General features: G+C 41.7%; 1 protein-coding gene across 1 annotated transcript in view; it reads right to left on the bottom strand.

Annotated features, from left to right (window-relative positions):
- Window positions 1-16,176, bottom strand: part of LOC126292321 (glutamate receptor ionotropic, kainate 2-like) — a 1,291,187-nt gene that overhangs the window by 460,783 nt on the left and 814,228 nt on the right. The window contains exon 7 of the mRNA XM_049986255.1: window positions 12,332-12,385. Coding sequence (XP_049842212.1) covers window positions 12,332-12,385 — 54 coding nt within the window. The remainder of the gene's footprint in view (window positions 1-12,331; window positions 12,386-16,176) is intronic.

Below are 16,176 nucleotides of genomic sequence, written 5' to 3'. Positions count from 1 at the left end.
GCGCTTGCATGGGACCTGTGGTAATAAGTGAAGACGCGACGCTCACAGTTGCGAATCAACTGCATCCCTTCCTGTCTGATGCCTCCCCCCACGGCCATGTCGTCTTTCAGCTGTATACGTTTCCATGTCACAGAGCCAGAGCCATACACGGTAGCTAGAAGAACTTTACAGTGAACTCACGTTAATGTCTCGGCGACTAAATTCGCCTGATGTAAATCCTGTAGCACATGTCAGGGTCACTATCGAGCCACATCACCATGAACGCAAATCAACGACCCACTATTGGCGCGAATTACATGACCTGTGCGTAGGCATATAATGACACATATCTCCACAAACCTAAAAAACCAACTGTGGGATTCGTGATACGCAGAACCAGTAATGTATTTCGTCCCAATGATTGACAAACGAGCTATTAAGCAGGTGGTCATAATGTTTTGGCTCATCAGTTTTGATTAGAGTCTGAGTTAATCCCTGGAAGATACTACACTCCTGGAAATGGAAAAAAGAACACATTGACACCGGTGTGTCAGACCCACCATACTTGCTCCGGACACTGCGAGAGGGCTGTACAAGCAATGATCACACGCACGGCACAGCGGACACACCAGGAACCGCGGTGTTGGCCGTCGAATGGCGCTAGCTGCGCAGCATTTGTGCACCGCCGCCGTCAGTGTCAGCCAGTTTGCCGTGGCATACGGAGCTCCATCGCAGTCTTTAACACTGGTAGCATGCCGCGACAGCGTGGACGTGAACCGTATGTGCAGTTGACGGACTTTGAGCGAGGGCGTATAGTGGGCATGCGGGAGGTCGGGTGGACGTACCGCCGAATTGCTCAACACGTGGGGCGTGAGGTCTCCACAGTACATCGATGTTGTCGCCAGTGGTCGGCGGAAAGGGTATGTGCCAGTCGACCTGGGACCGGACCGCAGCGACGCACGGAAGCACGCCAACACCGTAGGATACTACGCAGTGCCGTAGGGGACCGCACCGCCACTTCCCAGCAAATTAGGGACACTGTTGCTCCTGGGGTACCGGCGAGGACCATTCGCAACCGTCTCCATGAAGCTGGGCTACGGTCCCGCACACCGTTAGGCCGTCTTCCGCTCACGCCCCAACATCGTGCAGCCCGTCTCCAGTGGTGTCGCGACAGGCGTGAGTGGAGGGACGAATGGAGACGTGTCGTCTTCAGCGATGAGAGTCGCTTCTGCCTTGGTGACAATGATGGTCGTATGCGTGTTTGGCGCCGTGCAGGTGAGCGCCACAATCAGGACTGCATACGACCGAGGCACACAGGGCCAACACCCGGCATCATGGTGTGGGGAGCGATCTCCTACACTGGCCGTACACCTCTGGTGATCGTCGAGGGGACACTGAATAGTGCACGGTACATCCAGACCGTCATCGAACCCATCGTTCTACCATTCCTAGACCGGCAAGGGAACTTGCTGTTCCAACAGGACAATGCACGTCCGCATGTATCCCGTGCCACCCAACGTGCTCTAGAAGGTGTAAGTCAACTACCCTGGCCAGCAAGATCTCCGGATCTGTTCCCCATTGAGCATGTTTGGGACTGGATGAAGCGTCGTCTCACGCTGTCTGCACGTCCAGCACGAACGCTGGTCCAACTGAGGCGCCAGGTGGAAATGGCATGGCAAGCCGTTCCACAGGACTACATCCAGCATCTCTACGATCGTCTCCATGGGAGAATAGCAGCCTGCATTGCTGCGAAAGGTGGATATACACTGTACTAGTGCCGACATTGTGCATGCTCTGTTGCCTGTGTCTATGTGCCTGTGGTACTGTCAGTGTGATCATGTGATGTATCTGACCCCAGGAATGTGTCAATAAAGTTTCCCCTTCCTGGGACAATAAATTCACGGTGTTCTTATTTCAATTTCCAGGAGTGTATTTGCGTAACTGAAAAAATATAACGTTGGTCAAAAAATAAATTGTCTTAGGTTATTTAAAACTAACCCTGCATCCTGCCTCATACGTTTTCTGATATAAATTAATACCAGCAATATAATTTTTTTGCAGCAGTATGTAGTACAGCTTTGTCTTAATGGCCAATAAATGAATTCCCAGGGTGCTTGTAAGTGATGTTATATATACCACTATGTGATAACCTTACATTGTGTCTGTGCTATTGCTAGCTACCTTACCTAAGAATCACTAAGATTTGTGTGAGTCACACGTCTTTTTAATCTATCGTTGCGATAGTCAGTTGCCACCCACGAAAGATTAACGAGCGAAACAGATCAGTCAGAATAACAGATATATAAAACGTATGAGAGTGGTTACAGTATTGACATAACACTACACGCAAACACAGTCATGCTAATAATCAGCCTCTGGAGAAAGGACGCTCCGACCTGTTCCTTCATATGGTCCAGGCACAGTAATGTGAAATCGGCTTACATTCGACATCAATACGAAATGACCGTGTAACACCATAGCTCTAATGCTGTACGGAGTTATTTTCCATTTGTTTTATTTAATGTTACATCGTTGAGCTTCTGCAAATATGTTTGATTGAATAGATGTCAAAAAATTGTATACTCTTTCCTTTGTTTAAAACTTTGATGTCATGATTTGATTCCATGCAATGTAGTGTATCTGTCATTTAAATTCTTTGTCTCATTTGGAGGGAACAAAACTTACTGTATGTGATTGTAATTTTGTGTGAATCATTTTTGGTAGAAATGTCAATATGTGCAAATGTTTTGTTTTATTTAATGTATTTGATTATTGTTATGTAAGCTGCTGACCATCACTTAGGGTTCATAGTTCTTTAGTATATAAAAGGTGTAGTGGTTCCCCTCGGGAACGGAACTGTGTAGCTCGCGCAAATTGTGGTTGGCATAGGTAGAAAAGGTGGAACTAGAGTCAGTCGGGGACGAGCTACGAGTCGGGGACGAGCTACGAAACTGTGCACTGCCATGTAAATGTTGCATATTGTGCTGGTCCCGAGAGAGGCTTTTTCTGCTACTTTCCAATGCCTCGGATGGATGGATAAATAGCTGGAACTATTCTGAAATTTGTATGTGTTGTCGCCACCAAGAAATGACAGAGTCCAGCAATTCTACGTGCAATTTCACCTACCAACATGCAATCGCCACCAAATTGCGCAATCACTGTAATGGAGCACTATAGTAATGTACAGTGAAGGATCAGCTTTAATGGATGTGTTAGTGTGCTCAAATATAAGGTAATTTATAACTGAATTTATGTACCTACCTTGATTTTTCTCCTTATTATAACACCTCTCTGGTTCCTCTCCGTTTGAACCAAAGTGATTTCCGAGTGTCCTTACTGAACGAACATTAAACCCCAGCGTTTTGCTAATTGAAGCTTCTTGAACATAGTAAAAGGAAAGTTAAAGTTAAAGTGACAAGAGAGTGAGTTAAAGTTAACGATGCTTGCTGAAAATAATTTTCCTAATAAAACTGCTTATTAATGTGTTGTTGCCAACTTCAAATTAAAAGTTCTTAAGACTGAGGCTTTTAAAGTTTTGCTTAGTAAATGGTCACATTACTGCCTGTTGTGAATCGCAGAAGGTGAGTCAGTATCTTACATATACGTTAATTTTATCTCTCAATGTAGTGAAAGTGGAAAACTGCAGTTGTGAAACGTTATATACTCATGTTTTCTAAGTGTTTGTCTCTATTGTGTATTAGAAGTGCATATGAATAGTATAACAGGATCTACAGTTTGTTTATTGTGTTAATGCTCGGTAACATGTAACGGAAAGACCACTAATTAGGAAAACCACAATCTCTTTATTCAAATGATAGTGAGAAGCAACCTATCAGTGTATTCCAATTAACTTTCTTTTTAAATAGTAAAGTATTTAACAGAGAGAGACTTACCCTAATTCCAATTAATGATTCTGCAGTGAATAGTAATAATAAAGTTATAAAAACCATTCAGTTTGTGTAAGCCCTGAAAGTAATAGCGTGTTTCGGTATCTGGTATAATTTTGCAAATAGTTTGTGCTGCTCTAACCGTTAGTTTCATTCTTACCGTAAACATAGGTATGTGTCAAGAGTTCACTGCACTCGCGTGTGACTAACTTTTTTTTTTTGTCATCAATCTACTGACTGGTTTGATACGGCCCGCCACGAATTCCTTTCCTGTGCTAACCTCTTCATTTCAGAGTAGCACTTGCAACCTACGTCCTCAATTATTTGCTTGACGTATTCCAATCTCTGTCTTCCTCTACAGCTTTTGCTCTCTACAGCCTTTGCTCTCAACAGCCTTTGCTCTCTACAGCTCCCTCTAGTACCATGGAAGTCATTGCCTCATGTCTTAGCAGATGTCCTATCATACTGTCCCTTCTCCTTATCAGTGTTTTCCACATATTCCTTCCCTCTCCGATTATTCGTAGAACCTCCTCATTCCTTACCTTATCAGTCCACCAAATTTTCAACATTTGTCTATAGCACCACATCTCAAATGCTTCGATTCTCTTCTGTTCCGGTTTTCCCACAGTCCATGTTTCACTACCATACAATGCTGTACTCCAGACGTACATGCTCAGAAATTACTTCCTTTGATATTAGTAGACCTCTCTTGGCCAGAAATGTCTTTTTTGCCATAGCGAGTCTGCTTTTGATGTCCTCCTTGCTCCGTCATTGGTTATTTTACTGCCTAGGTAGCAGAGTTCCTTAACTTCATTGACTTCGTGACCATCAATCCTGATGTTAAGTTTCTCCCTGTTCTCATTTCTACCACTTCTCATTACCTTCGTCTTTCTCCGATTTACTCTCAAACCATACTATGTACTCCTTAGACTGTTCATTCCGTTCAGCAGATCATTTAATTCTTCTTCACTTTCACTCAGGATAGCAATGTCATCAGCGAATCGTATCATTGATATCCTTTCACCTTGTATTTCCACTCCTGAACCTTTCTTTTATTTCCATCATTGCTTCCTCGATGTACAGATTGAAGAGTAGGGGCGAAAGGCTACAGCCTTGTCTTACTCCCTTCTTAACACGAGCACTTTGTTCTTGATCTTCCACTCTTATTATTCCCTCTTGGTTGTTGTACATATTGTATATGACCCGTCTCTCCCTATAACTTACCCCTACTTTTCTCAGAATCTCGAACAGCTTGCACAATTTTATATTGTCGAACGCTTTTTCCAGGTCGACAAATTCTATGAACGTGTCTTGATTTTTCTTTAGCCTTGTTTCCATTATGAGCCGTAACGTCAGAATTGCCTCTCTCGTGACATTACTTTTCCTAAAGCCGAACTGATCGTCACCTAGTGCATTCTCAATTTTCTTTTCCATTCTTCTGTATATTATTCTTGTAAGCAGCTTCGATGCATGCTCTGTTAAGCTGATTGTGCGATAATTCTTGCACTTGTCAGCTCTTGCCGTCTTCGGAATTGTGTGGATGATGCTTTTCCGAAAGTCAGATGGTATGTCACCAGACTCATATATTCTACACACCAACGTGAATAGTCGTTTTTTTGCCTCTTCCCCTAATGATTTTAGAAATTCTGATGGAATGTTATCTATCCCTTCTGCCTTATTTGACCGTAAGTCCTCCAAAGATCTTTTAAATTCCGATTCTAATACTGGATCCCCTATCTCTTCTAAATCGACGCCTGTTTCTTCTTCCATCACATCAGACAAATCTTCACCCTCATAGAGGCTTTCAATGTATTCTTTCCACCTATCTGCTCTCTCCTCTGCATTTAACAGTGGAATTCCCGTTGCACTCTTAATGTTACCACCGTTGCTTTTAATGTCACCAAAGGTTGTTTTGACTTTCCTGTATGCTGATTCTGTCCTTCCGACAATCATATTTTTTTCGATGTCTTCACATTTTTCCTGCAGCCATTTCGTCTTAGCTTCCCTGCACTTTCTGTTTATTTCATTCCTCAGCGACTTTTATTTCTGTATTCCTGATTTTCCCGGAACATGTTTGTACTTCCTCCTTTCATCAATCAACTGAAGTATTTCTTCTGTTACCCATGGTTTCTTCGCAGCTACCTTCTTTGTACCTATGTTTTCCTTCCCAACTTCTGTGATGGCCCTTTTTAGAGACGTCCATTCCTCTTCAACTGTGTTGCCTACTGCGCTATTCCTTGTTGCTCTATCTATAGCGTTAGAGAACTTCAAACGTATCTCATCATTCCTTAGAACTTCCGTACCCCACTTCTTAGCGTATTGATTCTTCCTGACTAATGTCTTGAACTTCAGCCTACTCTTCATCACTACTATACTGTGATCTGAGTCTATATCTGCTCCTGGGTACGCTTTACAGTCCAGTATCTGATTTCGGGATCTCTGTCTAACCATGATGTAATCTAATTGAAATCTTCCCGTATCTCCCGGCCTTTTCCAAGTATACCTCCTCCTCTTGTGATTCTTGAACAGGGTATTCGCTATTACTAGCTGAAACTTGATACAGAACTCAATTAGTCTTTCTCCTCTTTCATTCCTTGCCCCATGCCTATATTCTCCTGTAACATTTTCTTCTACTCCTTCCCCTACAACTGCATTCCAGTCGCCCATGACTGTTAGATTTTCGTCCCCCTTTACATACTGCCTTACCCTTTCAATATCCTCATACACTTTCTCTATCCGTTCATCTTCAGCTTGCGACGTCGGCATGTATACCTGAACTATCGTTGTCGGTGTTGGTCTGTGTCGATTCTGATTAGAACAACCCGGTCACTGAACTGTTCACTGTAACAGACCCTCTGCCCTACCTTCCTATTCATAACGAATCCTACATCTGCTATACCATTTTCTGCTGCTGTTGATATTACCCGACACTCATCTGACCAGAAATCCTTGTCTTCCTTCCACTTCACTGACCCCTATTATAGCTAGATTGAGCCTTTGCATTTGCACGTTCAAGGTTCTGACATTCCACGCCCCGACTCGTAGAACATTATCCTTTCGTTGATTATTCAATCTTCCCGGAGATCCGAATGGGGGACTATTCCGGAATCTTTTGCCAATGGAGAGATCATCATGACACTTCTTCAACTACAGGCCACATGTCCTGTGGATACACGTTACGTGTCTTTAATGCAGTGGTTTCTATTGGCTTCTGCATTCTCATGTCGTTGATCATTGCTGATTCTTCCGCCTTTACGGGTAATTTCCCACCCCTAGGACAAGAGAGTGCCCTGAACCTCCATCCGCTCCTCCGCCCTCTTTGACAAGGTCGTTGGCAGAATGAGGCTGACTTCTTATGCCAGAAGTCTTCGGCCGCCAATGCTGATTATGTATCAAAATTTAGGCAGTGGCGGGGATCGAACACGGGACCTAAGACGTTTTAATTGTGAGTTAAAGACGCTGTCCCTAGACCACGGGTACATTCCGGTTACAACACTACCGTCTGTTTGCTAATGCTATACCTTAACCTTAAAGTTGGAAGTGACTAAGTATAGGTTGTGTTTATCCATTAAAGTTATTAATAACTATTTTCTTGAACGAGAACGTTAATCATTCTCTTGCCTAGTTAGGATGGCGACCGTTTTCTTTATCCGTTGAACAGTGCAGATAGGCAAAATTTTTTTCGTTACTGTTCAAATATTTACGTAATTCTGACTTTCATTTCCGATAAGCCACCTCCGTTAGGTACAACACGGTCAACATAACAAAATTCCTCTCAGAGGGTAACACTGCTCTGTTGCTTTATACCATAACTGCTTTAACCTGCTTCCAACTTTAAGGTTATGGTATAGCAGTAGCAGACAGACGGTAGTGTTATAACCGGAATGAAGTACTTTTAACTTGTAAAACATCTACATTTACGTCTACACGACTACCCTGCAACTGACACTTAAGTGCTTGGTTTCATCGAATCACTTTCACAACCATTACTCTTCCATTCCATTCCCGAATAGCAGGCTGAAAAAACATACTTAAATCTTTCCATGCGAGCTCTGATTTCTCTTATTTTATTATTTTTATTTATTTTTAATTATTTATTTATTTTTCGCTATGTATGTGGACGTCAACGAAATATTTTCGTACTCGGGAGAGAAAGTTGGAGATTGAAAGTTTGTAAAAACAGCTCGCTGCAACAAAGAACGCCTTTCTTAATGATTGCTATCCCAAATCGCGTGTCATATGTCATATCCGTGACACTCTCTGCCCTATTTCATGACTGCCCTCCTTTGACCGTTCTCTACGTGCTCCACCAATCTTATTTGGTAAGGAACCCATACCGTCATCATTTTGCTTCATTCCCATTACGGTCGGAGGAAGGCAATGCAAACCGCCTCCGGTAGGAGCATGCCCAGTCGGCGGTGTGGGTTTCCCGTATCGTCCCCTACGCTCCTCGGAGTATGTGACTCCATCGTCATCTCATACATCACACCAGTACTCTAGCAGAGAATGGACAAGCGTTTTTTAGGCAGTCTCTTTAGTAGACATGTTGCATCTTTTAAGAGTTCTGCCAACTAACACAATTTTTGATTCGCGTAGCCCACAACTTAGTCGATGCGATCGCCCCATGATGTTCGTCAGTGTTATCATCAGGTACTGAGTTGAAATGGAAGCCTTTAGATTTGTGTAATTTATTGTGTAATAGAAATTTTACGAATTCCTTTTACTATTCTACTGCATGGCCACAGTCTTTTCATTATTTCGGGTAAATTATCACTCTTGCCAGCAGAGAGATATTTTGTCGTATTATTCTACTTTTTTGGTCTTCTGCTGACGTCATTTCCGTGTAAATGGTAGCGTTATTTCAAGGAATCGACGATGGTGCTCAGATTTCCTTCTAAATAACAGATTAGGAACAGTAGAAGCTTAGAGATCACTTCTCTTTCGTTCGACGACTTACCGGCAGTTACTACGAAGTGCAACTTTCTGACAAAAAATCGCTAATCCAGTCGCACAACTTAGGCAATACTCCGTAGGTTTCAAAAGCCTATTGGAAGGGTACAAAAATGATATCAATTTGGCATCCACTCTTGATAGCATTCATTTCTTCATGAGAATAAAGAGGCAGTAGTTTTTCAGAAGAAAGATATTTTTTCCGAATCCTTGCTGATATATGTCAACAGATCGCTTTCTTCGAGGTAATTCATAATGTTGGAGCACAATATATGTTCCAAAGTCTAACAGCAAATCGACGTCAGTGATTTGGGTCTGTAATTCAGTGGATTACACCTATTTTCGTTGATGAGCATTGGAGTGACCTGTTTAATTTTCCAGTCATTGGGTGAAGATCTTTCTTCGAGCGAACGGCTGTATATGATTGCTAAATACGGAGCTATTACACTAGCATAATCTGAAAGGAACCTAACTGGAATGGGATCTGGACCGTAAATCTTGCTTTTATTAGGTAATTTAAATTGCTTCACTACAACTTGGATATCTATTTTTAATTTACTCATGTTCACTGCAGTTCTGATTCGAATCTGAAATTTACCTCGTCTTATTTAATGAAGGAATTCCGGGAAACCGTATTTAGTAATCGCGCTTTATCGGTACTGTTGTCAGTAACATCAGAATCACTAAATACGAATTTAGACTTCCTCGGCGAATCTCGATGCGGAAGTAGTACAGCTAACCGCTATAATCAGACTATACGTATCGCGTTGGTTTTGAGTAGTTACACTTGTTTACGGCAAATGTTTCATGACGACCCCCCTACGTGGCAGCAACGCAAACGCATCCAGGCGGTTGAAGAGACACGGCAGTGCCCCAGGACAAGCAGTTGCACGTGTTGCGGGCGTGCGTCAGCTGCGCCCCTTGCTGTAAACTGGTTGCGGTGGTGCGCCAGGTGACAATATACTGCATCAGGGCAACGCTCTGCGTGTGGACCAGTGACTCCACAGATTGCGTTGCCTGAATGTTCTGCCGCTCTCATTAGATTCCCTATCACACTCTTGTGGCCTTATAAGAATCGAGTAAGTCAGAATTTTTTTATAATTTATTTAATGTATACTTCAAACTGTATCTGCATCTACATCTACATCTACATCTACATTTATACTCCGCAAGCCACCCAACGGTGTGTGGCGGAGGGCACTTTACGTGCCATTTTCATTACCTCCCTTTCCTGTTCCAGTCGTGTATCGTTCGCGGGAAGAACGACTGTCTGAAAGCCTCCGTGCGCGCTCTAATCTCTCTAATTTTACATTCATGATCTCCTCGGGAGGTATAAGTAGGGGGAAGCAATATATTCGATAGCTCATCCAGAAACGCACCCTCTAGAAACCTGGCGAGCAAGCTACACCACGATGCAGAGCGCCTCTCTTGCAGAGTCTGCCACTTGAGTTTGTTAAACATCTCCGTAACGCTATCACTGTTACCAAATAACCCTGTGACGAAACGCGCCGCTCTTCTTTGGATCTTCTCTATCTCCTCCGTCAACCCGATCTGGTATCAACATCATCATCATTATCATCCTTTTCATTTATTACACTTGCGCTTCTCGTCGCCTCCTGTTTCTTCTGGAGTCCCCTTGTCGCAATTTCCAAACTTTTAACAGATAACAGGACAACATGTGGGTCACATGATCATTCCAACAGTTTCTGTGTTCCTACGAATTCATTTACAGTGTAGGTGTTTATCTCATTCTGTATGCTGTGATCCTTCAATCTTCACTAGAACAGCCCTTAATAACCCAACAAATTGACATTCGAGTGGAATTCAGTCTCGAACCACCTTATTTCGTAAATGACCGACAATTGTAGCAATTTCGTAACCTACCAGTAATCGTTGATACTTTAAGAAATAGAAATATCATGTATAAAAATGTTTCAGAATCTGATTACTTAACAAGTAAGGTAATGAGTAAATGTATGTCTGTAAAATGTACGCTAGAAAAAGATTGGTAAAGTTTTTGAAATTACGCTTAAGGTTAGTTGTAAGTCGTTAAGTGTTCCCATTGCTAACACTGGATTAATATAAGCAATGGATGGATATGGTCTGGGTAATTTAAGCAATATCTAGTTTAACACACATGTCAATGTTTATGACGTCATATCTCGTGAACTATGTGTCGTACTGTAATATCACTTTGCTGGTTCATGCCGCGGCATCTGTAGATACTGCTTGCAAATTATGTTGCGAATAGAATTAATCGAATCGAAGTAATAAATTAAAACGGCGTGACTCATTTTGAAGTTTCACTGCATGAACAGCGAAACTGTACCAAGCTTTCAGTTTGTGTACGTGTGTGTGTGTGGGAGGGGGGGGCGGGGGGCGAGAGGGGACGTTGACGAGGAAACGTTTCCGTTGACGAGGAGTAGATTATGATAGAATTTTTATTTTTAAATTCGTTTAGTTGTGGAAGTGAAATATTGAAAACAAAATATTTGTTTCCTCTAGATACCGCTAAGTAAGCAATCCGCAACTGGCATTGGGTTCTGGGCACTTGCTTATTAATAGAAGTTGTTTTATAGAACTTTGTAGACTTTTTCGTTTTGGTTGTCAGATTTTTTTACGGTTCTACATCTCAGATTGAACAAATATTTTCTTTGTAAAGTCATCAACCGATTTCGCAGAAATGGAGTAACTTTAAACCTTGAAGAAACAGAGCCCATCAAGTTTAGGACTGTCAAAAATGTACGTTCTTAGGTATACACACTGAATCGTATACACTGAACTGAAAAATAGAATAGCATACCTGCTAAAAGGCTTGCGATCGCTCACTTTTGTTATAAGAATAATTATCAACTTTGCACTTAAAGAAGACAGGAAGTTAACTTATTTCTCAAATATTCAATCACTGATGGCTCATGCGATGATATTCTGGAGTAACTCCACTGTTATTTAAAACGTGTTCATTGCACAAAGAAAGTAATTACAGTTATTTATCGAGTACTTCTTCATACGTTCATCTTACTTCATAAAATATCTTGCAAGACAGGTGAAAACTTACTACCACAGTATGGCCACTATATTGACATACACTTCTATTTGGTCCCACAAAAACGTCTCATATACTTCGCAGTATTACATTATTGACTATTGTTGTACCGAGTGACTACGCTACTATGACAGAATTTTTTTAATGTGCAGTTACTCTAGCATACATCAGCATAGAGTTATGAATATGGTGACTATACTTCAAATTGGTCTTAGTGCATTGTGATTAGTGTTTCAACACTGGAATAAGTAACTTTTTCAATAATTCTTAAGTTCTCATCCACTGTGTGTGTGTGTGTGTGTGTGTGTGTGTGTGTGTGTAGGTACAAGACAAAGTCAACACCGACTCAAGAAGCAGCCAACACCATGCAAACTGAGCAACGAAGCAAGCATCTAACTGTCGCATTGGCTGGCATCGTAACTTGAATCATACTTAAAGGAATCTGTCATGGTTTTGGATGGATACTTACGAATGTGGTGAACATATAGTGGTATCGGAAGTCGTTCATTTGGAGCTGCAGAATCTGAAAATAAAAGAAACAAATCTGGTTATTCTTTTGGCATTATCATTAAATTGCTGATGTTATCCGTTCCTCACTACATTAGGACAGGGTGAAAAATGTTTTGGCCTAACACAAACATAATGTTGATATCTTACAAATTTTCCTGTTGTGTTGGTACATACTGCACAGTAGTGTAACCCAGTGTTGACTTGTGGATATTTTTGTTTTAAAACAAGCAAATTTTTTACTCGTTTCGTTGACATCGATGAAGTGGAATTAGGTACCATTCTGAAATCTGTATTTGACGGTGTATCAGAAACGGAAATTTATCCTAAGTTGGTGAATATATAGGTTCACTTCTCCATCGTGGGTGGTTAGTAAATGCCTTCACTTCCTCTGAAGAATATATACGAGAAAATTGCATACAGGTATGTCAGATAAATGGTTACTGTATATTTCACACAATGAATTAACTATGATAACGGTATGTATCAAACAGCTACTACATTTATTGATAGTAATATAATTTTGTAGAATATTGTGTACTTTTGCCAGTCTATATCTTTGTGTAATTCATATCCGACTGAAGCCTTCCATTGATGATTAACTACCACAGAAATGCCAAATTTTCATGTAAAATAAGTGGGTTCCTATACAATGTAACAGATGCTTTCGACTAGAAGATAAGGCTGCTTTGAAGTTTGCCTCTCTTTTAACAGAAGTGATTACACGTATGTTTTCTCCAACAGCCCTCACCGTAGAATTCAAGTTTTAGCTTTTTACGTGCTTTTTGGAAGTTATCCCGAACATTAATAACATTTATTGAAAGTCAGAACCACTTCCTATTCACAGTGACATAATAGGTATCTGAGGTGATGACCTCCATCACCCACAACCAGTTTCATTAAAAATGGATCACAAACCGTCTTAACCGCAATACAATATCTATTTTAAATGGTGACCGGTTTCAGTCAGTGTGTGACCTTGCTCAAACACTTTATGCCATGATGGCAGGCAGTGGGCGTGAAAGGAGCAGGTGTCCTGGAGCAATTATACATACCTGCTTCGTACAGTATCAATATTTTGTGACTAATAAAAATTCGTGCCAGACTGTGACTAGAGGCAAAATTTCAAGCTTTTCGCGATCACACAGAACATTTGAATCAGGCATGGAGGCTAGCTGTAACGTCGCGAGTCAATACGCGATAACTTGCACTAAGCAACTTTGCAGAACAGCCCGTAGCATTGTAGCCATTGGCTGTAAGGAGACAGCCAGTTGTGTCTCAGCAATGATTCTTTCGCACCTGTCGCTATGCTAGCTGAGGGGAAGCGGTATCTATGTCACTCCGAGAGACTGAATATAAACTATATTAAATATTATTTAATATTTTCACAGTCGATGCACTGCCTTTTGTTATTCAAGAGAATATGATATAAAAATTTCAGCCTTCTATCTGTCATAGTTTCGGAGTTAGAGGAAATTACCTATAACACCCCAAACCGACACTTAGACTATAAACCTCAGTTAGGAATAATAATAGTTTGTGTTTTAGTATAATTTGAAATCATTACGTGTGTTCCAAAAAAAAGCAGATCAATTTATTTTGATTTTCATATTAAAAACGTTAGATACTTTTTATTTTTACAATATAAAATTCAGAAAAGATTATTATGTAATTAATATCTATTTCTTTAGTTGTTGTGGAATGGATGAGAATGAGTGAGAGTGTCTAAGTGGGGCATAGGTAGAAATTAAACATGGTACCACGTTACGTGACGGTGTAGTGGGAAAGTTGTATTTTCCCCTCATTGCTGATGACGTATGTCTAAGAGTATTTGATTTTGTAAGAAGGCAGCCAGAATAGCCGTTTGCAGAGTAATAGTTTTCTAAGCAAATTCCCAGATTAATTTGCCTTTCGTTTGGTTTTGTTAAAGATTATATTAATGTTTGCTCATTGACATGACGTAAACGCAGCTGGGAATGGTGATTGGCTTAGGACAGTTTTGGCGTGAGAATGATCTCGATTGTCCTGACTGGTTGGTCATTTTGATCAACCAGTCAGAGTTTAGCAGTTCACGCGCACTGCCAGGTAGTTACAGGCTGTGGAAAGAGCGGCATTTAAGAGCCGATGTTTAGCTACTGAACATGCAGGTCATGTTGAACGTGTCCGTCTGCACAGTGTGTAAAATGAAGAAGTCATTGGTATTTCGCGTCCAGATTGTGTTGCCGTAGAAGCATTTGCGTTTACGGACAGTTTTGTGAAGTTTGGATGTTCTCGAATTGTTTTGTTGGAAAGATAAACGATTGTGAACTTTCGGCCTTTGTAAAATTCTGCGTGGTAGGTCTCGTATCCATAGATGGAATATTTGGCGAGCAATTTCTTTAATAGAAATTCACTGAAAAGAACTGAATGAGAATCTCAGATATATTGGTGGAGCGTTGACTGTGAAATCACGTAATTCTTCGGGTTGGACTTAAGTACATTTCTGGCTGCCTTGCCTGTGTACTGGGTTGAATGGACTGTGAACTGAGGACAGTGACGTTGTTCGCTAATTACATGTGGTCTGAGGGCAGGTATTTTTTTTTTTTTTTGAACTGAAATGGAACAAAAGACTGGTTTCAGAATTTTGAGATTTTACTGAGAGAACGAAGCAACCAATTCCTGCTCGAAAGTATTATAAGAAAGTAAGTATTGGCGGCGTTTCTTTCAACACTGCTTTTACGTCGTCAGCGTATTACATACGTATGCAGAGAAACTACCTGATGATTTGCCGCCGTACTGAGGTAGGTGAAACTTTTGCACTAAACAGTGCGACGAACGAGCAGACTATTTTAACTCGCCCCGCCGCAAGCTGTTACAGCGACGGCTTGCAATAACCAGGAAATCCTGATGAGAATTCATCCTGCATGAATTATCCTTATATGTAAATTGAAGGTGAAGAGGAGAAGAAAGGAAAGGAAAGGGAGGGATCACTGCTGTCAGCTGCATTGGGACGTTACGCGGAATCGGCGGGATGAGTGAAAATGTGTAGTGGTCCGGGAATCGAACCCGGGATCTCCTGCTTACTAGGCAGGTGCGGTAACGACTGCGCCATTCGGGACACAGCGTGACGAAAACTGCACACACTACCTTGGCACGCCTCACATTCGATCCACACTCCCATCGAGGGCCACCTATCTACAGTCCCTGTCCATTTCCTGCATATTCGCTCTCAGATATTCGCACAGAAGGTCGGAAGTACTTGTGCATCTGCGCTGAAGGCGGTAGATGTGTTATTGTGCAGCAATAAATCTCACGCTTCACATGAAAGTGTCATTTTGGTTCCATGTGACCACCATTCATGACAAGGCAAATATCCCACCCATAATCAATAGCTTCTCACACTCACTGCAGAAGATCGGGCGTAACTTCTGAAACGGCAGGGTAGAGTCCATTTTGCAGGGCGGCTAAACTGTGTGGTAGGGGAGGAGCATTCACACGCTCTTTAATGAAACGCCAGAGAACGAAATCTAATTGTGCCAAGTCTCGGGCGCCAGGCGGTCAAGCGATTGGCCCTTCATGGCCAATCCACCGATTTGCGAAACGATTATCGAGGAAAGTCCGAACTTAGGTGAGAAAATGAGGTGGTTCACCGTGTTTCTGGTAATAAGGCATCCAATCTCTGTCATCTTCATTTATCCGTGAAATTTAAATGTTTTCAAGCGTATCCAGATACACAGTTTTCACCTTGAAGAGGAAAGGCCGTATACTTTCAGTTTGCTACTAGTGGCGGAATGTGGTCCTGCTGCTCTACGTGAATCAAATTTGAGG

Source organism: Schistocerca gregaria, chromosome 1, assembly GCF_023897955.1.
Source record: "Schistocerca gregaria isolate iqSchGreg1 chromosome 1, iqSchGreg1.2, whole genome shotgun sequence".
NCBI lineage: Eukaryota > Metazoa > Arthropoda > Insecta > Orthoptera > Acrididae > Schistocerca > Schistocerca gregaria.
Note: the sequence above shows the minus strand (reverse complement) of the source record. Positions and strands in the feature narration are given on the sequence as shown.